Genomic DNA, 24884 nt, shown 5'->3' on the forward strand with positions numbered 1-24884 from the left:
CAACAGGCGCAAAGCAGAGTACTGTTCATCCTGGACAGGACACCATTGCAGGGCACACACAGACACAAACACACACTAAAGTGCACAAGGGTCAATTTTCCAAGAAGACAATTTACCTACTACTATGTCTTTGGATTGTGGAGGAAAACAAATGTCCCTTGGAGGCAACACATGCAAACATGTGGAGAACATATAAACTCCATGCAGACAGCACCATAGGAATCGAACCCAGGGCCCAGGCACTTTGAGGTAGTGTTGTTAACCCTGAGGCGCTGTGCCACCCCTAAGAATTTAATATTTTTTAATCCAATTTACCAGGTCTCATTTCACACAATAGGTGTCTTATTTTCTTTCCACATTTCTGTGTGGTACTTTCTTTTTTATTCTGTCACTTACAGTACTTTACTCCCTGAAACTCAATTTAACAGCATTCTATGAGTCACAGTGCCGTTTGTTTCCTTCTCCCACAGGTATTGTTTTCGGTTATTTCCTGAGTGTATCATATCATTGCTATGTTGGAGGGCAACTCACTTGGACTAATGAACTCGTTTCCCAGTTGCATGGCTGGCAATGAGTTGCATTATTAAGTCCTTTTCTTTTTAATTCGTTCCCTTAATGTACAAAATATAAAGTTTTTTTTTAACTTCTCCAAGAAAAGGTTTGTCTTTGTTTCCATATTAGAGTTTCTTTCCTTATCAATGGCACATAGGCTATTAGTTTTTAATATTAACACTTGACCCAGCAGCAGTAATGTGTTATTGGACCTTAATATTTCACACAAAGTGACAGTATCAAATGATTTTTACAACTATAATGGCAATAGCATTTTAACATTTAAGAACACCTGAAGGCATAACCTATGGCAGCAAATTTCACATTAGTAATAAAATATGTGAGCTTAATATAGTCAGAAATGGCAGCGCATCCTGAGGCCACATGGTTCTTTATAGCAATTCTGGTATTCTGGTAGGTAATAAAAAACTAAAGTTAAAAAAAGTTCCACAACTACAGTCGCAAAAATGATGTTTGGTAAAACTCTTTAATCATCACATTGCATCCTACACATAAAGTGAAGGTTTTCAAGATTATCTATCCATTACCCGAAAACAACATATTCCTGGTAATGCTCGTGGAAACTTGAAGACTATCCTAAAGGTTTAGGGTATAAGGATGGACTACATCCTGGGCAGGGTGCCTGTCCATCCCCAAACACACAGACAATCTTTGGTGCCACCAATTAGTCTAGCCAGCATGTCTTTGGAAGTTGGGAGGAAATGCCCACACAAATTTCACACATGAGGCTTTCCAGTCCGGAACTGAACCCAGGACCCAAGAGTTGTACCATCCCACATCTTTCCCACCTACTGTATAACAAGCCTTATCTAAAGAAATACTAAAGTCTAAAACTAGTCAACGTTTAAATAAAATGAAAAAAATAATTTCTCAAGAGAATAATTAGAATCTAATTAGAATTAGATTTTTTAATAATCTTTTTCTAACACACAGTAAGGAAAATTCCTATTTGGAATAGCCATCTGTGTGTTTATCATCTCTCAATGCACAGTTACAAACCCTCTGACCTTACATGGGAAAAATAATGAAGTGTAGGAAGATTCATTCAACCCACCCTTCCACCTTGGAGCCAATTGTTTTTTAACGCTTTACAGGCTATATTACTAAAGTTTCAGCACCAGCTGATGGAGAAGTACAGTACATCACTCACTTACAGTACAACACTGCAAGTCTGCAAGCACACAAGGTCACAAGGGTCTCTGAGTCCATGAGAACACCTTCACACCTTCTGATTTAATCTGGGCCTATAGGTTTAAGTTCACTACAACAAAGAAAAAAAAAAGAAGTTTGCTTTAAGATTTAAAAAACAAGTACATTTTGCACTACAGCATTTTTACAACCAGAAAAAGACTGCTGCTACACTATATGTGAAATCATGGATTCTGTTTTCTACTCTGTTTTTATACCTTTTGCAATCACGTACCTTAAAGAATATCCTTTTGGATCCTGTTTAAATTGCTTGCATATCTCATCATTTGAGGACTCTTGGAGAGAAGGCAGCTCCTCAGAAGTAACACGCAAAGCAGCCAAGCACAATTTTCTCTCCAGGCCCTTTTCACCACAACACTTGCAGATTTCTGGATGTTTTGGAAATGGCGAATCTTTACCACAGGAGATTTCAGACATTTTAGTGGCCTGATGAAAGAAAACAGTGCATTTTTTAAAAATAAACAAGATACAGTAGATACTCTGAAATTGCAATGACCATTACTGAACATAAAATATTTCTAATGCAGTTGATTACAAAAAATGGTAATTACAGAATTTGAGATAAATGTAAATTTATAAAGGAGTGTTGTGACTTCAGTATACTTTCTTAGAACCTTGGTATATTTATAGCCCACCTTTTGCTTTCTCAAGAGAACTGAGTATGTGGTATGTGTAAATATAGGCAACAGGGTGGTATTTCAATGTCTGCCAGCCAGTTAACACAGCAACCAAAGAAATAGTGCAATTCTATTTCCTAGTTATGTATTGTATTTAATTAAGTCCTAGCAGCCTCCCCCTTAGCTAATGGAGGTAAGTAGATTAATAAAGAAAAAGTGAAGTGTCTCTCAAGGTTTTCTTTTCCTTTGCTGAAGCATTCAGCCAACAAAATCTCAGAATGTGAAATTTAATAATACTCTGATAATGATTTGTTTGATTTTTTAGATGGATCTGGAGGTGTAATGAACTCATGGAAAATAAGGCCTACAATACTGTAGGTAACAATTTCCCAGTCAAATTCTTCTGAAAATGTTTTTGCAAGGTGTACGATATTCTGCTAATTGCTCGTTCTGGCATAATCAAGTCTACTGCAATAAACTATAAAGGTTTATAGCACTATTACCAACAGCTATAGTAGGATCACATGGCTCATTAGCTACAGTTTGTATGGAGCAGGCATGGTTTTATTTCAAATTAATTGTCATGTTTAATGTCTTTTACTCCAAAGCAAAATTTTCTCATTTTCTGAAAGCACATAAATGTTCTCTTTCAAGGGATACTGTACTTTCGGAATGAACAAAAGAAACAAAGAGCAATTTTACATATTCACAAAGTTATAGAAAAAATGTTGAGCTTGTTTTGCAGAGAACAATTTTTATCTGTGCTCACACCTGAAGAAAGTTCTGTAAAATATTCTATAAAATGTGTGTTATATTCTTGCTCTTTTCAGTGTGGAATTACAGTAACTCAAGGGTGTTAACAACCTCTTCACAGCGGAGGGGCTGAGATGGGCTAGACAGAAAATTGGGAACATGGGCTATACATTTGACCAAACAAACGTATTTGTATTTTTAAAGGGGAACTGCAACTCTGTTTATGTCGGGGTTATAATGAATCAACAATGATTAATGCATGTGAAACCACAATGAAACTACCAGATTTATACTGTAAACACAAACATAATTTCAATTACCTTACATTGTACTATTTACCTACTATATATAAAAATTCAGTTGAACAAGACAGAACAACAATAACATCAACAACTATTAAAATAAATATACAACCAAAGTTTCAACTTAGGTGCACCTGTCCCTTAACTGATCAAGTCGGTATTTTACTTCCAGTCAAACCAAATGCTTATGACCAAAATTTCAAATACTTTTTACAGTTTGTATAGGGGTGGGTGTTGGAGATCTTTGTAAAAATAACAAAAGCAATTACACTCTTAACTTAAAATAAGACAAAAAACTATAAGGCACATAAAAGCACAAAACTGATTTGCCAGATGGCAAAACAATAAATACAAGTGATTTCTGAACACAATCAACATTTCCATTAAACATGCAAAAAACTGAAAGCAAATTATGAATCTTTAAGAGTCAACCATGAATAATCACTGATTAAAAAAAGATACTGAGCAAAAGTAACCTATCACTTGTATTTAGTATAATGTTTACAGAGTTTAGAGTTGTGTATTACTGGGTAGAAATAATGGTTTTGACACTTATCAGGTGTTGTCAAGTGATGTTACTCCCCTTTGTAAATAACTTCAATTAAATGTTGTTTCAGTTCTTACAGTATGCATAGATCCAATCATTCCACAGGGAAAGCTGTCTTGTTCAATAATTTTTAATTTTTAGTTATTTTTTCTGTGATGGATGATTTTGACTAATGTCTTTTACTGTAGTTACAATGAAACTTCATACAGTAACTGCATTATTATTTTGACAAATATATATTTACAAAGGCAGTAGGTGTAATACTGCCATGTTTTACATATTTCCATTTAAATCAGGTTATTAAAACCAGTTTCCTTTGATAAACATTTTATTGTATTTGAAAGAGCCTCCTGAAAATGGTCGAGCAAGTTTCTAAATAATTTATTTTCATAAGAAACAAAGTTAGGATTGTTACTTTCTGTTCTGATTAGAATGTAGAATGCCCAGGTATTTTCTCACCCTAAGGAGATTCAGTTCACATGGTTTTCTCATGATGTGAAATGTAAATCTAAGGTGATAATTATGTTTTCAACACATTACATAATTAACCAAGTCTGAAAAAGACTTTGAATTGAGAGAATCAAGAGGCTCAACTGTGGCGAGTTATCTGGTCACCCAAAGCTGACAAAGATGTAAATCTAGATTATTTGTCATTCCATGTCATTGTGAAATCACACTTTTGAATTGTGACGAAAATTGTTTCACTATAAGCAAGAATTCTATGGTTACTATACTATGGTTTACGTTGTCCTAGATGAAGATTTATCACTGAAAGACATTCTGTATCAGTAACAATATGCATTTAATACTTGACATGTTGGATTATAGTTTCTGTTGAGAGTTATTTTTATTTTTATTTTTTGAAAGAATTTGATTTGATGGGAATTTACTCTGTGAAGATTATATCAGTAATTTGAGAGAAAGGTTAAATCCTAATCTTGCACCTAGGACTTCCCCACTGTGCATCTCTTTTGCACCCCTCCTGCCACCCCTTCTACACCCTCGCAGCAGTTCCTGGCTCAATCCTCAAAATAGTGAGGGGGGGTTGGGCATCTTATCCTCACAGCTCGGCTGTCATTCCCTCAGCTAGATGACTTATGTCCAATACACTCTATATGGCTCATCTCTCTTTCGCGTTCATTAGCATCTAACCAAACTACTGAATTGTTTATGGCCTTATTTAGACAGTATGGTAATATTAAGCATATGATTTATTGATTATATAAAAATTCATTTTGAAATAAAATCAGCTTAATTGGTCTATCTGAATCTACCTCTCCAAGCTTTAGCATTGAAAGAATATTTGTCACAGTCACCAATTATCTCCTTTTTTTTTGGTCTGGTTTCAGAGACTCTTGACATTTTGGTTGACACTAAGACCCTTCAAAGGAATTAAAATGGGACACTATGAATTCATTATTTCTCAATTGACTGACTACATCACACATGTTAAAAGATAACTCTTGTCTTGAGCTTGGTATATATTGAAAAATGTTGTTTCTATTATTTGCTTATATTGAGATAAATGTGAATTCATCCAATTAAGAAACTCTAGCACTGTTGTTATTGAAGCACTGTTTCTATCAGGTACTGTATGTGAAAAAGTGATTGTGTCAGCTAACACTTCCTCCACGATCAGTTCTTGTTCTTTCACCGACACAAAGAGTTAATATCTTTAACTGTGATTCCCCCCTAAATAATACAAAAAATGTGATACCTACGCATTGGCTAAAAACTTTTAGTTGAAGAGAAACAAAAGATTATTTTTGCAGTTAAGAAAAAAAGTATGCTTTGAGCTCAGTGTATGTGTTTGTGTGAAAAAAATAAGTATTCTGTAGCTCAGTAAATTATACGTGTACTGTATGTTTGTTAGAAATAACACAATCATATCTGATTTCTCTAAATTGCTCTAAATTTCTCTCTTCACTAATAACAGTAAACTGATGCAGTGAAAGACAGATGTAACTCCAGCAGATCAGCATCCTATCTTATTAAAAAATTAATGAAAAAGTCTGTATGGAAACTCTAAGTAAGCTTCCACACATGTAAAGCTCATCACTAGTAAGACTTATACTTCACACACCATTACATACATGGTATATTGCATATAGTATATGATCAGGTGGGTAACTGTGTCTGCATGCGTAGGCTGCAAAGGAACAAGTAATAGGTTTTATTCCATGCTGAAAAAAAGAAGAAAGAGAACACAACGCTTCGGCGGTAAACCTATTACTTGTTCCTTTATAGTATATGATAATCACCAAGAGAACCGAATCACTTTATTTATTCATTCAATTTTTTTCAGAAAAAATATTCTTATTTCAGATATTGATTAATATTTTAATTAATGGTCTTTTAATTAATCAATCAAGATTGACCATGATATACCTGAGTGACTTCGATAGTTACTCAAGCACTATATCAGCTCAGTTGTGAAAGTGTTGATTTGCCACAGGTGATGAGGCAATTTAACATGCTGAATGTGAAACATGGTGAAAATCAAACAAGAAAAACATAGAAAGGAACTATAATGCTTCAATCATCAATGGTATAATGCATTTATGTTCCCACTTTCTCTTGTTCCAATGACTAATTTAGCTTTTTTGTCTTAGATTTTGTGTACAAACAAAATAAAATTAATTATATCACTGAATAAAACTTTAGGACACTAAAATTATGATTTGTGTTTTTGTCGAAATGCTAAACCATTTGCAATGCTTCAGTTATTAAAATAATAATGTATGCATAATAAACAATGTTACTAGCACCTAGAGACCAGGAAATGCAATATAGCTTTGAGTACAATAATTTAATATAATGAAAGACTGACAACATAATTTTAATTTATTTAGTTACAAATTGTCTGTGCCTGTGGAGCATTTAAAAACTAAAATTGAATCAATGCAGTGCTGGTAGGTTTCTGCTTCTGAAGAGATATTTACAAGGTGGACAAACACATTTTCCCTTGTTAAAAGACAGCTCACCCAGCTATAAATGGTTTCAGATATATAATCAATCTAGGCACTCTACGTGTTAAAAAATGCACTTTGTTGCTTGGGAGCCTATCTGATCCCAAGTTACCTGGCATCAGATTCTGATGTCTCCACTTTCAATTGTAAACTGGCTGTTGTTCCTCATTCACACAGCTCTTTAGTTTAGACATTACTTTGTTTTGTATTTTAAAATGATTATATTTAAAGGACAATATTTTTATTGTAATGTATTGCAATTTACTCTATTCTCCCTGGGTAGATATTGCACATGCTATCTACAACACAGACAGTATGGTATGTACACAAAACTTATCATCTATAACTACAGCAAATTCACAAAGTTATCAGAACAATTACAATACTTTTTGAAGTTAATGAACTGATATTTCAATGAACAGCCATGAGACAGGTAACGTCATTCGAATGATTAACATTTGTCATAATCAGGGTGGATCAAAAGGGGTTAAAGTAACTGGCTCGTAGACTATGTGGCCACCAATGAAAGGTATACAAGGTATACGTCTTAATGCATGCTTTGTACAATGGTGCAGGAGCTGTCTTTTAAAGAGCCTGATCTCTCACCCTGCTACATGTCATTCCAGCTCTTTACACAAATATTCCATGAGGCTCAGGTCTGTTGAATACATATCTGTCCCATTCTCATCTTGCAAACTATTACACAAGCAGCATGAGGACATACATTATCCTGCAGGAATCGTGTCATGTCAGGGGGAGTGTGTGAAGGAAATGAGGTTCCAGGACTTCTTCAATGCAGTGCCATGCAGTCATTTTGCCATTAATCACTGGAGAAGTGGAATTCTGTACTGACCAGACACTCCTGTCCAGACCATCACACATGGGCCATCCAATTAACTGGTCTGTAGGGCCAGTACACAACAATATTACCACACTTTCTGAAATCCATCAGGTTTGTGTACACAAAACCTTGAACATGTCACTGACACGCATCAGCTGATTGGCTGGCTGTGGCAGACTCTGGAGGAATTCACCAATGAGGAGAGGGTCCTGTTCCTAGGCTTTGTATCAGGGCGTTCAGGACTGCCTTCAAACACAGCTGATATCAGAGTATACCTTGGAGGTGTGCTCCGACAAGTGTTGGGATGAAGATGTTTTTTTCCTTATTAAGGAAGGCATTCTAATTCTTTGATGTGTTTTTCTTCCTTGATTTTCATCAGCCATGATATTACACAAGTGAAAACATCTAATTGTTTTTGAGGTGTTACAATGTTTATGCAATGTCCAAAGTCACTTGAGTTTATCATGAACCATAATCAAAAACATGACATAATATTTATTCAATATCCACAATATATAATATTCTTCTAATAAGAATGAGAAAGATTAATTTCTAATTATTTTTCGAAAATAATTAATAGTTAACTTCTAATAATTCATTTTAACTTCAAAGTATTTTATTCAATGTATTTTATCTACTACACCAGGAAACCCTGCAACACAATTAACAGATGTTATTAAATCAGTATTCATACTGTATTATACTCTGACAAAATTTTAAGACCACAACATTCACCAGAAATAAGCAACTTGCTGAAAATGGATGGATAAATTGAACATTTTTATCTGACTTTTAGAACTACAAGAAGAGTCTAATCACGCTGAGATTTGTTTTCTTGTTTATTTTTGTTTCACTACAGTGCCTCAAGGCGATGTTTGTTTGGTATTATGAATTAAGACACTTTGATAATATTTTCTTACATGTAATTTTAATAATACAGCACTTTTATATTAAGCCTACATTCATAATAATAAAATGCAACTGAGTAGTAATTTATATTTAAATAAAATATAGAATTAAGAAATTTATAGAAATTAGAATTTTAGTCATTTTATATTTAGTTAAATATAACATTAAATAAAACATTTCTGAATTCCAGAACACCTGCATATTCTCATTGATTCTGTTGATAAATGAATGTTTAAAGAGATGAATGATGAATAGCATGCATTTTATATTAAAATGTGTTTTTATAGGGGCAGAACATACTTTTTATACTGGTACATTTTGTTAAATGTAAAAAATTTGTCCAAATTATGGGCCATTCAAAAGTGACAGTATGTTAACAAAAGGTTTGATTGAACTGGAAGGAGGAGAAGTACAAATTGCCTAATTTTGGAAAAGTATTATTCTTATTGTCAAACAGGAATTGGAGTTATTTTTTCACATTTGACCTAAGAATGTCTGGAAATGATCAAAATCATTTTAATTTTATTGTAGTTTTTGTTGCATTGTTTCTAAATTACATCTGAAATTTTAGGAAAGTTCTCAGTTTTGCAAATGTCTTTGCTTAGTAAAAGCCTAGGTGGTCATTTCTTAATTGCATTTTCAGTGTCTTCAATTATTATTATGTCTCTAATAGTCTCTATCAACCTTACACCTTTTAATGTTTGCCAGTGAACTAATGTCTATGGTAATTTGTTATCAAGATACTATCTGTAAAGATTGTTTGAAAGAATTCACTAGAATGTCATGCAATTATTGCTTTCCCAAAATGATTTGTCAGTGCACAGAAATGTATTTTTACCAGGTAACTATTAAATAGTTGTATACAGTATATAGAAAATTAAAAGAAAGCTATCAATCTATTTATAGATGGAAGTTTTTAGAAGACGAAAGTATGCCTTACTTATTAAGACCAAAATACCTATTTTGTTAATTGTTGTGCAGCGAAGAGTACAGTAAATTATTAGGGAGGTCTTAGTGTCATGGTCTGGGCAGAAATTTCTAGTCAGTGTAGAACATCACTTGCAGTTATTAATGGCAATCTGACTGCACCGTGCTACACAGCTTAATTCCTGGGACCTCTCTTTTTCCTTTCTTGGAAGCTTATTAAGATGTGACAACATTTCAGCAGAACAATACACATCTCTATGCTGCTCTATTCTGAGATGAGAATGTGGCTTTTGTGCTGTGAGTGCTCTACTTGCCAGTCTTGAGCCCCATTTGCCATTTGCTGGGTGAACAGGGATGATGTGTGGCATCTATGGCTCAGAGACCAGTGAAAAGACACATGCTTGTCCACACTGTATGAAAGGGATGGGACAGAATCCTAAAAACAACAACATTTATAGCATAAGTGACTTCTAACGTATTTTACTAGTATGCGACTTTCACTGTAGACCTTCTGTTAATTAGCTCTGTTGGTGACAAATGTTAATCGATCTATCCATCAATTTTCTAACCGTTTTATCAAATACTAGGTCACTGGGAAGCTGGAGCCAGTACCACCAAGCAATGAGTGCAAGGCATAAACTGGATGGGACGACAGCCCATTGCAGAGCACACACAGACACAAAAACGCATACACTCACACCATATCCAAATTTTCCAGAAGCCAATTAACCTATCTTTGGACTGAGGGAGGAATCCTCACACAACATGGGGAGAACTTCTACCTCCATGCAGACAGCACCTGAGGAATTGAAGCCTGGGCCCCAGCATTGTGAGACAGAAATGTTAAGCATAGTGCCACCATACCACCCCAAATGTTAATCAGCATAATTAATTTGCTAATGTTTTTAAGATCAGGTTTTTATTTTGGCTTCAAGGAAGAACATCAGAACAGTTACAAAATTACTATGAACATTGTCAAAGGTCTCCTCCTCCCTCTCTCCTTTCTGACAGTCTCCCCATCTCTCCCTAGACACCAAAAGACAGGTGCTAGTCTTTCATTTATTCCACTCACTGTTTTCTTCTAGATCTCCAAAGTAAATTAATTTACCTATGTTTTGTTGGTTCAATCAATGATTGAGCAATGTTCATGCACCTGCTCCAAAACATATTATTTTCTTGGTTGCTTTGTGAATCTGTTCACAGTTTCACAAAGTTATTAGGATAATGATTCTTTGACGAGTTTCAAAAAGTTAATTTTGCTCTAAAATGACATATAAAATTAATCAATTCATTTTCGTTTAAGCTTTAACCATGAAATATATTCTCAGAAAAGTATTTATTGTTTTCTGTGAAAACTGGGTCTTCTCCACAGTGAAATGGAACTGCACAGGTTCAGCTCACATTACCACCAGCTTAAGCTTTGAAAGCACTACTTAACATTAAACATAGTATTCAGGCTCTAATATTACCACACAGACAGTAAAGCAAAGATCATTTGGTTCAGGTAGAAAATTATATAGGACATTCTGTGACTAGCTTTTAGAAGAATGGATTTGTTTAGGAATTAAAGGTAATAAGACATTTTCAGAATCAAATATTTATGCATCCAATTTCAAACTGCTTTAGGGTCACAGAGTGAAAGGTATCTATAAATTAAAACTACAGTACATGACAAAATAACTCAAGATTTCAAATTATTTTTCATATATTCCCCTTTAGAGACACTTAAATGAGTACTGTTCTGGAACCACCGGGTGCATTTTCAATCTGAAAATGAAACTTGCACAACCACTTAATAAAGCCAGAGGTCATTAAATGGAGCAAAGGGAACGTTTAATAACTGGATCATGTTATTTTAACTCTTTGGTGTTTTATGTAAGCCTGAAGTGTAGTTCTGTTTTGTAACTATTCTACCTCTGCTAAATACCTTTCAATTTTACTTACACAAACATTAAGGAAAATAATATAACTTTTGTATTGTATGTAATAATGTTTCCTCTTTATTAAGAATACACTAAACATTTCTTTCCAGATGTAATTGTAAATGCATACATTTGAGATATAAAATTTGAGAAATAAAAAGGTGCCTGACAGGTTTAATGAATTAGAAATGGTTTGCCAACAAAACATAGAAACCAATTCAGCTGATTGTCTCCTTTGTAGGAGATGACAGGCTAAATAGGATATACTGTAGTTATAAGAGGCATGATGGATGTTTTCTTTTGAAAAAACATTTTTATCTTGAAAAAACCTATGGAATGATTAATAGGATTACATTTTTGCAGTCACATTTTTAAAAATACTAATATTAACTGTTTCACCTTATTAGCATGAATCCAAAGATATTATTTTCATTTTTAGTTGTAGTGATCAGTTTACGTGTTCAGAAAAAACATGCCTAAAAGAATTTTATCAAGAGACTAGTTTCTCCTCCTGTTTTGTTAAAATAAAATTACAATTCAATATAAAAGTCTTAGTGTCTCTGGGTAGCTTTTTGGGCAGGACATATCACACAATGCCAAGCAGACAGGTATTCTTTAAATACTGTACATGCCATTCCTACAACACAAAACTCACCACAGTATCATAGCAGTCAGGACTAGCTTCTTCTGCACAGCATTTGTCGGCCAGCTTTACCATTTCATCAGTAACAGCATTTATTTCTTCAAATGTTCCAGTGGAGAATTTCTGGCTGTAAAGAATAACACCTCTGGAAAACAAAACAAAGCAAAAAAACCCAAAATACTAAACTCTTCTCATCTTAAGTACATATGCATAATTTCTGAAACAAGGCACTTGATCTTATAAAGTAAGATTTATATTCCCCTGACCAATTCAAAAATATAAAAATGATCAAATCAGATTTAGTTAAATAATTTCAGATGTACTTGCAAGTGTGAACTAATTGGTCTTTTATGTATCTAGAAACTGAATTTCACTGCAACTACATAGAAGCTACATAAGATTGTGACAAAGGTATCCATTATATAATAACCATTATATTTATTCTGAGAAATGATATATACATGTACTGTACACTGATCCTTTCTATTTAAAAAATTTACAAAATATTGCATACACATTTTTAATTAATATTTTTTAAAACTGAAATGTTCAAATTGAAGGATACTAAGGGAAAGATAAGTTACAGAAAATGTCAGCAAAAACTAAAGAGATAAGGCTGAAATATATGGATTGTTCAGAAGCAATTAGAGCTGCAGTCCTTTTTGGATATGTCTCTACTAACTTCGAATGTCAGCTTGGTATAAAGTTTGCCTATACAGTATCTTGGCAGATTGGTTCAAGATTTCTCATGTTACTTGGTATAGCTTACTGTATGTTCAGAAGTTTTGAAGGCTTTCCAAAGATTCTCTATAGGATCCAAATCAAGACCGTGAATCCCCTTTGTCAAAGGCATTCCCCTTTTTTAATCTTAAGCCATTCCAGAGTAGTGGCCTTGTGCTGTAGATCATTGTCCTACTGAAAGGTGAATATTTGTCCCAGTTGTAAGTTTTTTTGTAGGCTAAAACAGAATTTCCTCTAGTATTTGCCAGTATTTTGCTCAACCCGTTTTCCATTCAGTCCTAACAGTCTTTTCAATCATAGTACAGTGCTGCTACCAGCATGCTTGATAATAGGAATGGTGTTGACAGGGAGATGAGTTGTGTGGAGTCTACGCCAAATGTTACATGGCATTTAGACCAAAAATGTCCAATTTTGACCACAACACCTTTTAGCACATTTTTACAGGCTAACATAGGTGAACTGTTGCATGTAATGCCATGCAGACTTTGAGATGGCTTATTTTTACTAATGACTTCTTTCTTTCCATCCTGCCATAAAGGTTAGTTTTGTGAAGGGTCCTAAATATTGTTGACGCATTTTCTCATGTCTTAAACTCTGAACTCTGTAGCTCTTTCAAAGTTGTCTTTGGTTCCACAGTGGTATCTCTCACCAGTTGTCTGTGGCAGTATCTGGGTGATATAATGCACCTTCCATTTCTTGATGATATAACAAACTGTGGGGCAGTACAGTGGTGCATCATTGGGGCCCTGGGTTCAATTCCAGACCTGGATTACTATCTACATAGAGTTTGTATGTTCTCACCATGTTTGTATAGATTTACTCCAGGTGCTGTGGTTTCCTCCCACAGTCAAAAAGCATACTGGTAGGTTAACTGGTTTCTGGGAAATTGAGTGAGTGTCTGCATGTTTGTGTGTACCCTATGATGGACTGGTCTTCTTGTACCTGTTTCTTGTTGGGATAAACTCTAGCTCCTCTGCAACACTGAATTGATAAAAGTGCTTAGAAAATGCATAGATGAATAAATGGTGCATTCACAGATTATAAGGTAATTATAATTAAGGTATATTAAGGTATATTCACAGATTTCAATATTTTTGGTTCCCGTCTCTGTTTTTATTCAATAACTATCCATAGCTTGCTTTGAATGCTCCTTATAATTTTAATGGTGGAGAATTAGCTTGAAATTCACTGCTTGATGAAGCCACCTGACAGCGGTAGATGTTGTTATTTTGCAGTCATGAGAATCATTATTATTGCACTCAAACAGAGGGCATTCAACTAATTGTGGGGCTCATTAATTCTTCCGTACAAAATAAATTGTGATATTACTGGGCAGTTTCTAATTAATGATAAAAATCAAGTTTCTTTGTGGTGGACAGCAAACACATTTTAAATACTTATACATACATTGCTTTGAATGTTTCCTTTCCAAAGTCTGCATATTCTTGGCAAATCCTTTCTTTTTCATATGGTTTTCCTAGAAAAAAAACATTGCTATCACTGCCATAAAAATAGAATACTAATGTCATATCATTATTTATGAATTAAAACTCCTACTGACTTTTCAATTATTGCATGTTCTATGTTATTGTACAGTATGTTTCAAAACAAAATATTTATATGGAACTAAAATGGATTTTTAGCAAATATGTTAGCAGGTTTTCTTGTCCAGATCTACAAAACAAAGTGATGACAAAAATAAGATTTCCAAATGCTGCTCTACAACGTAGGGCAACAATAAGATGTAGGTCATTATTTTTCTGTGCTGAAAAGAGAAGAAAGGAAACATAATGTTTTGGCTGTGGAGCCTTCTTCAGGTGTCACCCTAAATCTAAAACCCTAAATCTGAAGAAGGCTCCACAGCCAACATGTTTTTTTTTCCTCTCTTTTCAGCATGGAATTAACCTTTACTTGAACATTTTCAGCCTACGCATGCTAACATGGCTACCTATTTGAATTATTTTGCTTTTTCCCTTGCATGAAATATGTACGAGAAAGAATAGCAGATACTTAAAGGAAAGTTTTGGACATTAGCAAATACTGTAGCTACATTTTCATGGCACCAAAGCAAATCATCTCAGTCTATATTAATTGGAGTAGTGTTCTAAAAAAGAAATCTGACATTGCAAAACAAAAGCATTTGATTATCCTCTTAGTTTGGCATCTATGTCAAATAGAAATTTAGTGTCAGTAAAGCAGTATTAACTGTGTAATGTAAAGAAACAGAAAATATCATTCAATTGTTTAACTTTGTAAATCTATACAAACAACATAGACATACATTTGCAAAGCACGTCACAAAAAATGTAAAATATACACAACTTAAAATATACAATATTTATTTCCTCTAAGTCAAATTGATCTTATTCTGTGTTTCTAACTTCTCTTTACTTTAAAATGACTTTCTAGTTAAAAAAACCTAAATCAGAACATTGACAGGGTTTAAAAATGATATTATTTTTTCCATAGTCTAGAAATAGCAATAAAAAATACAAAAGACTCAGAAATTAGAGTCTAGGCACACATCTAGCAAATTACATTTAACATTGACAGATTAAAGGTTCTGCATGCAGTTAGCACAAAGGTGCATTTAACTGAATTAAAAGAGGCACCCTTGGAAAGGATTTAGGCATTTTCCTTTTCTAGGTAAAGTAGGAAAGCAAGAAAATAAAAGAGAAAATCATAGAGGTTAAAGGAAAAAATACATTACATATTTCAGGAGTAAGACCCTTATTTAGAACACTGTGTTCATTTCTGATTTCCAATGTAGAAAATGTACATTGTTGGCCTGGAGTTCAAAGAAGATCAGAAAAAATTAATGCAAATTAATCTTATTCTGTGTCTCTAACACCTCTCTTTACTTTAGAGTGACATTCTAATTCAAAATAAATTCCCTAAATCAGAACATCGACAGGGTTTATTATTTTTTCCATAGTCCAGAAATAACAAAAAAAAAGCAAAAGACTCAGAAATTTTTCAAGACTAGGCTAGTAAATGACATTTGCTATTGACAAATGAAACGTTTGGAATGCATTAACACACACTAAATTTGAAAAGCACCAAAGGAATTTCATGAGAAGCTGAGTAACAGGAACTGAAACTTTAGTTTTTAGATTGCATTCGAGTTCACTTGACTGCATAATTGCATAGCTTCAAATCAACTAATTATTTCAGTTTGGTCACAACTGTCGCCTCATTTGCTTTGGAATTGTCACTCTCAGATTCAAGATAGCCATACGCATCTGGATCTGGTCTAGTAATACCAGATATACCACTTAACTGTAAGAGTTCTCCATCATATTACAGTACATTAAAAACATCTTCAATTGGATTTTTGAGACCATGGAGCTGGATGCAATTCAGCAAATTTTGCACCTTACCAATGTTTATTTAATTAAATTATGCAGCTACAAAGGTTGGTGAGTTAAAACTGTAATCCGTGCAATATGTACCTTACTATACATACTTATGATGAACACAAGTGGGATCAGTTGTGTTCATGCCCATGCAAAGGGACAATCCGAGGGATTACTTCATGTTCAATTACATAACAAGAAATCAATGTCATAATCAATGTCAGTGGAATTTGGAACAGGAACAATAAAGACTGAAACCAGAGAATGCGTATTTGCAAGGTCTGTGTGCAAAATATCCCAAAGATCCCAAGGATGCACCCAAAAAAAGAGCAGGCTGAGATTCTAGGACTGGCCACAACCTTCAAAATATTGCCATTCCTCATTTATTTACTTTTTAGATGTTATTGTTTATCATAATGTATATTGAAGCTGAATCAGAGTGAGACTATTGCAACACCACCCTGGGTAACTATGTGTAACATGAATCCAAAGATCCCAAAAAGTTATTTAATTGGTTTATTTCAAATCATCGATGTTTGATGTGATATTTTAAATACATTTAAATCTTAATATAAAAATGTAAATTTGAGGCAGATGGTGTATTTAAAGGCTTTGGAGGACAGTTTCTTTTCCAAGTCAGTAATAGACAAGTTCAACAGAGATTTATAAGACACTGCACTCCAAGTTGGAATACATTTTTATTTACTGTGTCTTTAAGATACTCCATCCCATATCAATAATAGTATCATGTTAAATGTGTTGCATTTTTTGTCAAAATTGAAAAAAAAAAGTTAAAGCTGCTAATATAGTTAAATGTTTGCTATGGGTGCCTATTTGGTATCTTTCTGCATTTTCCATTAGTCAAAGTTAAAAAATGCAATTGTAGTTGTAATTTATAGCCATTTTTTCTCTAAATCTTACTGCATCACAGATGTAATATACAGCATGGTAGTTTTATATTGTACTCCAATACCTGCTACTCAATTTCTAGGGGGGTGCATTTTCCAAAATATACTGTATGCATGGAGTTAGAGTGTGATATAGAATAGCCTATATAATTTATATTATGAACATTGGTAAAAGAAACATACATTAAATCAAAGCTTAAATGTACAAACTAGCCATTCCAAACAGCAATGTTATTAAACTGAAAGAGTTTTTAAAAATCATAACAAGATCAATGCTTTGATTGGGAGCTTTTTCTTAAGATTCACAAGATTATGTCTGCTATTCTGTTCTGCTTATGCAATTCAGAAATTAAAATGTAACTCTTAAAAATAATATAAAAATCAATCACCTTTCTTTGTTGAAACTACTGCATTGCCATTGACCTTTAAAATGTTTTTTTTTAGTATTAAACTGTACCAAGTTACAAGAATATTATAATACTGAACAACAGAAACATAAAATAATATAATCTATCAATAATAACTTTTGTGAGTTGCTGTGCAGATTTTAATAACAAAATATATGCAATTCTTAAAAAAAAAACAAGACATTCAATCTTTGTGAAACCACAAATTGGCACACACATTTGCAAAACACTGAATGAGAAATGTGCTTCCATTAAACCATATTGTAATAAAACACATTTCTTACCTCTATCTCTTGACAAGACAAAGGCAAATGTAGAAGTCAGTAAAATAATTGGAATGATCCTCATTTTGTAACTTACATAGATTTTCTTTTAGTAGCCAATCTGCAGATTCTAATGCGATATTAAAGTACTGGACACAGGTCTGTTTAATATAATGTCAACTTAAGTTTGCCATGTAAAACATTAACCTTAGAAAATGTTGACACTCAAGCCATTTTTCAAACAAGATGAATGGTTTACTGAAGTATTGCCAAATTATGCGTGTTACAAGGAATAAAACCACAAGCAAAGCATACCTACAGTACATTTTCTTCATGTACAGTAACTAAGACAGCAATAAACAATATTCTTATTGTTAGCTTTTTTTCACACAAATATTAAAGATTGCCATTTGTTAATCATTAAAAGAACAAAATATTGTAAGATTAAATAAACAAGTCTCAGCACATCTGATCAAATATTTAACAGGGTGCATAGTACATAACTGACAGGACTGAATCTCCAAATTGGCCAAGATGTTATCGCTTTTATCTTGCTGTGATGAATACTTATGGGAATGATTACATTTCCAAAAAATGGACAGAAAACTGAGAAATTACAGGTAACAGAGGTAGATGCTCAGATGGGATGATGTAAACACTGGAGTATCACACGAATGCATATTAAGACCACTACTCTTATTAATTTATATCAATGTTCTATACTAGTATAGTAAGGAAACAAGTGAAGTTGAAAGAAATACTCAAACAGAAGACAAAACCTGTAGAAGAAAAAAAGGAAATTAAAAAAAATGTAGCCAGAATTCAAGCATGGGAGAACACCTACTGTAGCAGATGAAATTGAATGTAGACAAGCACATATATATACTGTAGAAGACACAGAAACTGCAGATATGAAATAGGAAACAGTGAACACACTACTAAAAAAACTTGGTGTTTACTTTATGGTGACACATGCATTACATGTTCTAAACAATTTGGAAAAGCTATACAAAAGCCAACGGAACATTACGTAGATAAAATGTAGAATTGAAATCATTAGCTCATGTAGAATATTGCGCACAATTTTGGTAACCAGATTATAAAAAAGATATTGATGTTCTGGAATTAGTCCAGAGAAGAGCAACCTGCTACTTTTCTTGAGTAAATAGATTCTACACTGTTCTACACTGACAGGCTAATAGAACAAAGTTTTTCATTAATCTTGAACAGACAAAAATACAAAAGCACCCGATTCAAGTATGCAAACATGTCAAAGAAACTGATAAAATCAACGTAACTGACACAAGTGGAAACTACTGTATGAGGTAATGCATTTAAATTGGGCACTTTTCCCAAAATGAGTTGTTGAAATACTGAATAAACTACCCATCCATGTTGTGAAAGCCATGTTGTCTTTTAGGATGAAATCCTAGGATTCAATAATTACTAATAACTGAATAGGCTATATGGACCGAGTAGCCTCCAGACATGTGTAACCGTTCTTATTTTCTTTAGTTCATAGTGAGAAATGAAATTATTTTATTGTCTCTTTCAATTCTATAATAATATATTAATCATTATATAATGTTAAATGGATATGGGTTATGCTCTTAAAAAAATAAAAAAATAATAAAACAACAGAGGTTACTTACTCAAAGTGTTTAAAAAATACAGTAGCAGCCTTATAACTAGTCAATGGAAATTCAGCAAGTCAGATATGGAGCTTATTTTTAACTCATGAAATACATTTTAAGAATCACTTCAACATACACCCATATAAGCATTGTTTGGACTTTTGATCCAGTTGGTTGCACTCCCTACAAATCATTCAAAGCTGAGTAAAAGGCAGTGTTAGCTTACAGTATGCATACGGTGCCCATCTCAGTTCTCAATAAGGCTTAAGAAAAACAAATATTACTTGTTGAAAAACCATTGAAAATTTTCAACAATATTATGTTTGTCTTCAGCCAAATATACAGAAAATGTTAATGTCTATTCTAATTTCAGGATGCAAAAGGAAATCTGAACATTTCCATTCAGATTTATTCTCCAAAGGATTCTCTATTGGTTGGGTATACAGAACTTTACAGTTCAAGTAGGTAGCATTGTCAGCATGTGTAGGCTCAAAGGAACAAGTTAAGGTTTATTCCATGCTGAAAAGAGAAGAGAAGAAAAGAAACACCCGAAGAAGGCTCCACAGCCGAAATCAGTGGACAATCATGACCTCAAGATTACCAGCTCTTGTTCATAAAGACTATCAGTGTCCTGTTTCTGCAGCATGACCATTTTCTGGTTTCCCAAGTCTTGTTATTTCCATTTATGCATCTTTCGCAGGCATCCAACTCTTCTTACCTCCCACTCAAAAAAGTTGTTATTGTATGTTGCCAGCTGTACCATCACATCCAGTTATCCTTTGTCTAGGCTTGACTAATACTGATCTGTATTGAGCTGAAGTTAAGTTGTTTTTTAACAAATGTCCTATCTGAATTAGAAAGTAAAAACAGGAGAGCTACAGTCTCCAAGGAAACCAAAGGTATTCTGCAAAACCATGTAATGTTCTGCAGAAACAGGCACGTCTCTCTTTTTACCCCAGATGATGAGGAAGATCAATTGTGAGTGTGTGCCAACTTGTACAGGCCAGATGTTCAGTGCTTTGGGCATTCTTATTGAAGAACAGAAACTTACCAGGTCACTGAGATCTGAAAGTAGCCAACTTAAAAAAAACGACTGTTTGTTTATATGGTGGTGGAAATATTTATTTCATGTGTTACATTTACAAATTAATATCAGCATAGAGAGAAGTTTTGTAATGGATAGGTCAATTTCTTGTGTATGAACAGCTTTATCTTTCTCTGTATTTGTTCCTCTTCCGGATGGTACTGTTATCCATTTGTCGGATAAGTCCTGGTTCTGTGAATAGCTGAGCCTAGGTTTTCACAATTATGTAAATATTTCTAAATTATAATACATGTGTTTGTTCATTAATTTCTGTAAGTAAATACAGAATATATATACAGTATATATAGATATATGTTTGCATTTTTTTATTTCTGTTTGTTAATTTGCTCTGGAACAACACCGTACAAGAAATAAACAAACCACCTTGTCACATTCAACATTTCTTGATGATAGAGGGAAGCAATAATATCATTTAGGAATTTGTTTCCTATGAAAATTGGTGTGAGGACCTGATTTCTCTCTAAAACCTTATTTGTGCCATATTTTTCATTATTTTCATTTACACAACAACATTCCTTATTAATTTTAACAGTTAATAAATATCACAATTAAAAAATGTTACTGTTATACAACCTTATTATATTTTAAGTTTTTAAAATTTTTTTTAAGCTTCCTATCAATTTTGGAATCAAAAATTGTATCTGTACATCTTGGCTCATTGTGACAATCCTTGTACCCACGCTAGAAGAATAAGGAATTGAACCAAGCTTCTCTGACCAACCTGTTTATAGCATAATGCAACAAGCTCTGCAAGTACACACAGCAATCATTCAACACCAACCGGAGGAATGGATGTCATGATGTGATTGCAAGCCTGTAAACGTCTAACAATTCAGAGGTCTCTGTTAGGAGCCAATAGTCCTGTGCAAATAAATCGAACTCTAATGCTAGTCATAGCAGACCTTTAACATGGGGCTTACGTCCATTGAGTAGGACATCTATGACATAAATGTCATACTCTCTGTCTATCACTTGTGGCAACCTGGCGCTTTTAAAGCAGTGGATAACGCAGTGCAAAATTTCTTATACAGATGCTGCATAATGATGTGTTGATTTTCATGAAGTGGTTTGACTTGTCTCCTTGACCAAGGCCAGTCAATTATGTATTCTGTTGTATTGTAACATTTTCCAAGTTGAAATGTCTGGATATGAAGATAGTGTTTTCTTGATCAGTGTTATGTATTGGTTCCTTTCCCTGAATCTAAAATAACAAAAAGAACTAAATCTTGTGGTTTATTCCATAGTGTTGGGAGGCATTCTGTATATATATATATTTGAAGTAACATATTAATACAGTTTTTTTTACATTGGTAAGGACTGACAGCAGTGGGATCTTTTTGTATCTATTCTTTAATTTATAAGTGTATACAATATATACAGTAGCTAATGTCAGAATTTTTCAAAACTATCTGAAGAATATTTGGTCTTTCATATCTTTAATTCTGATTTAAGGAATCATCTAAAAATATGATGAATGTGGTTCCTTTATGATTCTATGGTATATGTTCGTTATTGTAGATTTAGACTTTGCAAGTGATAGCCTTGTCTTACTGTTTTAGACTATGATCACACTCAGTCTCTCCTTTCTTTTTTCAGTCAACTGTAGGACGTGCCTAATAATGTTTCATATTATTTTTCTCCTGCCTGATTGAACCAGCTACATCTTGTCAATTTATTTGGACATATTTGAAAGCATTGAGCAATTACAAAGGTAATGGTCTTAGAGGATCATAACTTCAATAAATTATGAGCCACCTTCTTTAGCAGGAAAATGTTGAGATAAAAACATACTGTAGCAGCTGCTTCCATCTGCTAAATTACCTTTAGCTTGTTGTTTATAACTCTTTATGCAACGGCTTCATCCTTTTCCTGAAATTGTCTTATTCCACTCAGTTTGGAGACCAAACCCATGGGAAGAGAATTTACAATAATGTGTTCACATCAATTTCTGGTCCATGTCAGAAGACTGAAAACAATAAATGCAGGCGATGAATTAGAATGTGTCCAAGATTGCCACTTGATATTTGCCTGGATTTATAATCAATCTACCCCTTGCAACTCTGTTCATATTTCTATATATCTATTTTCAGAAAGCCACTTAATCATGGTAAGGCTTCCATTGTACAACCACAGGCCTCCAGGTGGTCTACAGCCTGGAAGGGATGTCAGTTCATTTATAGATACATACCAGAAATATGCATGATAATATAATTGAATATCCTTAAATTTCACAAAGAATTACCACAACAAATTCTTTATACTTCCTTCAAGAGTGTCTGTCCAGTCTTTAAGACTTGTGTATTATGAAGCACCTACAGTAGTAGAACTCTTAAATATCTGGAGTTAATTGCTCGTATTTTAAAATGTTGTTTTGCACAATAGCAAAAAAAACAAGATGAACTCGCAAAAGGATTGCAGGTACTAGTTCAAAATATCTGTAAAGATCTTGTTAAACCAGTCTCAAGTATATTTAATTTAATTCAGATACTGTAGATCAGCATAAGAAAAAAAGAACAATATTAATTGTGATTAGCTGACAATCACAATTTTATTATTCCACAATACTTACAGTACACGGTATAAATGGCTTTCTGTTTCCCATGGATTGGATAATTGATTATGAAGCAAGACATTCTAAGACTTAATACGATGTGGAAAAAATATGATATTGTTTGAAATTTAGAGTTTTGATAAATTATTTTAAATACTGCATTTTAGTATTCTTCTAGTCTGTAGTTAACTCGCTCTGCAATATCAACTAGTTGTTTGGGGAACCCATGAACATAGTAACATACTGTATCCAATACAATGTGTGTATGTGAGAAAATAACGGGTCGGGTAAAAAGATAGTGGAGCCTGCACAAAAATAATATAACACTGTTTTTTAGTAATATTTGTTGGCATTCTTCAAATAACATGCTCAATCCCCCTGCTGCAGTGTATAGCCCTGTGAGAAAAAAGTCAGATTGAGCCTTTAACTATTCATTGAAAAAATGTACATAGAAAATATTTTAAGACAAATGTCTTTGTTAGAGTATTGGATTATTCTTCAAATGTTTTTTTTTCAGTCAAATTACATTAATTTAGGTTTTCCTTGAAATGAAAAATAAGAACCTAGTATTTGCTTTTAAAGTTATTTTACAGAACAACAGTAGATGTTGAATAAATAATACCACAATGTAATGGCTCATTGTGACTATCTTTCTGTAGGAGTACACATTGCATTCTTCCGTGATAAAGTTTGTATTAAGATGTAGGGGAAAAGCTCTGTGTTGCTTCAATCACAATTACTTCACTTTCCTGTTTTGTAACAAAACACTAGGTAAGTAGTTCTTGGTATTTCATAAGATCATTCAACTATACAAAAAGACAGACACATTACCAGGTACTCTATGCAAAAAACTGAAGGATTTGTATAAAGGGCAATAAAAAAATAGTTCAGTGTTGGACATATTTCAAGTGACATATCTTCTGAAAGACATTAACCATTCTTGCTGTGAAAGATTTCCTTACTAGAAATTATTTTCCTCTGTAGCTGTGAGACGTATTTCAACCACATCACTGCATGAGGTGTAACCGCTCTATAATAAATATTTGTATGGGTGCTTTTAATGCACTGCAGAATTGTAATACTTTTTTTTATTTCTATACTGTTTTACCAAATATTTGTGTATAAGGTGTCTACAGAATCAAACCACACTATTCCAATCACAGCCACTAAAATGGTTATTGAGAAATACTATACATTTGTAGTATGCTCAAACTTGGCTGAAATGTGAAAAAATACTGTAGGGATTAGGATAAAAGTAAAAGATGAGCTGTAGAACATCAAAACTAAACAAAGACACAATCTGAAAACAAATAAGTAAATACAGATGTGATGCCAAATGATTATAGGAATTTGGAAATGTAGGGTGAGGAATCAGTGGTGCAAAACTGTAATCTGTGGGATTATGACTGAATGCCTCTACATCAGGAGGAGGGGTAGACCATGTTTTAGCACATCCAACATCATTCACAAATTAAACGTCGCTTAGAAAGATACAATTTTGCTATAATGAGAAATGATGGTGAATTTTGCAAAGTAATATTGTAGGTAGTAAACATCTACCTTATAGATGCCCTATTGCCCTATTGTTCACAACTCACTCTCCAACATGTTTCCCATTGAAAGGTCCTTGAAAAATAAGGTTCAAGGGTTTAGTCACTGACATTGGGAGTCACTTTTTAATGTTTTTGTTAGCGATAACAGAAGTGG

The 24884-nt window shown here is 33.5% G+C and overlaps 1 protein-coding gene across 2 annotated transcripts in view; it reads right to left on the reverse strand.

Moving 5' to 3' along the window:
• The window catches only part of gc (GC vitamin D binding protein), a 42496-nt gene extending 24430 nt beyond the window's left edge, over window positions 1–18066 (reverse strand). Inside the window, exons 1-5 of one of the 2 annotated variants that reach the window (XM_088629027.1) lie at window positions 17909–18044; window positions 15664–15741; window positions 14361–14430; window positions 12225–12357; window positions 1997–2208 (exon numbers count right to left, since the gene is read on the reverse strand). In XM_088629027.1, the coding sequence (XP_088485153.1) occupies window positions 1997–2208; window positions 12225–12287 (275 nt within the window). In that variant the 5' untranslated portion in view covers window positions 12288–12357; window positions 14361–14430; window positions 15664–15741; window positions 17909–18044. Of the gene's footprint in view, window positions 1–1996; window positions 2209–12224; window positions 12358–14360; window positions 14431–15663; window positions 15742–17908 lie in introns of both variants that reach the window. The other variant, XM_088629026.1, reaches the window with a different exon arrangement.
• Window positions 18067–24884: the final 6818 nt, after the last annotated feature.

This window comes from Lepisosteus platostomus, chromosome 4, assembly GCF_059453375.1.
Source record: "Lepisosteus platostomus isolate fLepPlt1 chromosome 4, fLepPlt1.hap1, whole genome shotgun sequence".
Taxonomy (NCBI): domain Eukaryota; kingdom Metazoa; phylum Chordata; class Actinopteri; order Semionotiformes; family Lepisosteidae; genus Lepisosteus; species Lepisosteus platostomus.